This window comes from Merops nubicus, unplaced genomic scaffold, assembly GCF_000691845.1.
Source record: "Merops nubicus isolate BGI_N331 unplaced genomic scaffold, ASM69184v1 scaffold4761, whole genome shotgun sequence".
NCBI lineage: Eukaryota > Metazoa > Chordata > Aves > Coraciiformes > Meropidae > Merops > Merops nubicus.
Window position 1 is genome coordinate 22,844 of NW_008590151.1, and position 1,362 is coordinate 24,205.

General features: G+C 54.4%; 1 protein-coding gene across 1 annotated transcript in view; it reads right to left on the minus strand.

The window, feature by feature from the left end:
* The window catches only part of LOC103782074 (protein KIAA2022-like), a gene marked incomplete at its 5' end in the record, with an annotated part of 3,204 nt that extends 1,845 nt beyond the window's left edge, over positions 1 to 1,359 (minus strand). Inside the window, 1 exon segment of the mRNA XM_008949817.1 lies at positions 1 to 1,359. This exon segment is cut by the window's left edge and continues 36 nt beyond it. Coding sequence (XP_008948065.1) covers positions 1 to 1,359 — 1,359 coding nt within the window.
* Between the last annotated feature and the right edge of the window lie 3 nt (positions 1,360 to 1,362).

Consider the following 1,362-nt stretch of genomic DNA (forward strand, 5'->3'; position numbering starts at 1 on the left):
CTTCGACTCTTGGGACGTCCCTGCCAAAATTTTAAGAGTTTTCAGTTTCAGGCTGTTGGACTCCGGTGACCGGAATATGTCTGGAACGCTGTTGTGGCCGACGGGCCCCCACAAGGGTTCGATGGAGGCCATCATGAACCGCTGGACGTCCGCCATTCCCGACGCGATGTTGGACAGGATGTTGGAAGGTTCCTCGAACTCCCTCTGATCGTCGTCCAGGAGGCTGGTGGCGTTGCCCAGGCTGGCTTCTGACCAGCCCGTGGCCCCCTCTTTTCCCAGCGCCCACTCTCCAGAGAGCCCGTTGTGCTTGCCCAGCTTCACCCCGGCCGGGCCGCAGTGCTGAGCGCCCTCGGCCAGGCCCTTGGTGGTGGTGGTGGCCACGTTGCTCAGCTGGTTGACCGCCCTGCCGCCAACGGCCGGGGCCTTCTCACCGTTGACTCCTGCCGTGTTTTTCCCTTTCCTGGTGGATTTGGGAGCCTGCCTGGAGTTTTTCCCTTGCGGCTTCTCGGTTCCTTTGTTGGTTTTGGGCGATTTTTTCCGGGTGGCTTTCTGGGAAGAGCTTTGGTTTGTACCCACATTCTTGCTGGATGAACTTTTCCTCTTTGATTTTGACACTTTGCTATTGGTGCTAATTTGACCAGATGGCTCATTAAACGTTGACAAGCATGGACTCTTTTCGAGAAGGCTGACAGAATCTTCATCATTGAACATATGGAACTGGAACTGGTGATTATTTAAAGCAAATCCATTATCTGCCTGATCCTCGGTCTGCAGGACCCCGCAGTTCCACTTGACCTTCTCGGAGCTGTTGAGGGCAGCTGGGGGGTTCTCCTGAAAGCCCTTCAGGGTGCCCAGGGGCTTGGCGTCGGAGCCAGCTATCTGCGGGGACAGGTTGGGAGTGTCCGGAGGGGACATCTCCGAAAGCGACGACTGGCGGAACTTATCAGGCGTGAAGTTGGAAATGTCTAAAAGGTCCGTGGACTCCTTCAAAGGGGTGATTTCATCTATGCTCTGCTGGATCACTAGCTTGGGACTGCAGTGGGCCAAGAAATCGTCATTAATATCATCCTCGCCGTCCTTCTCGCAAGACTTTAAACTTAAAGAACTGTAATTGCTAGAACTAACTGACAATGAACCCACTGAATCAAAGCTAATGAGCCTGCCATCGTCTGTACTCAGTGTACCTCGCTGGAAATGAAAGCGCCCCTCGCCATTATTGAAATGACATGACTGATAAGAATCATCAGACTGCACTTGTTGGCTCTCCGGGATGTAATTTTTTTGGTATAGCAATTTGCTGCCATTCAGGTTGACTTGAGCGTAGCCGGGGGCGGGGAGCCCCTCGGCGCCCGCGGCGCCGCC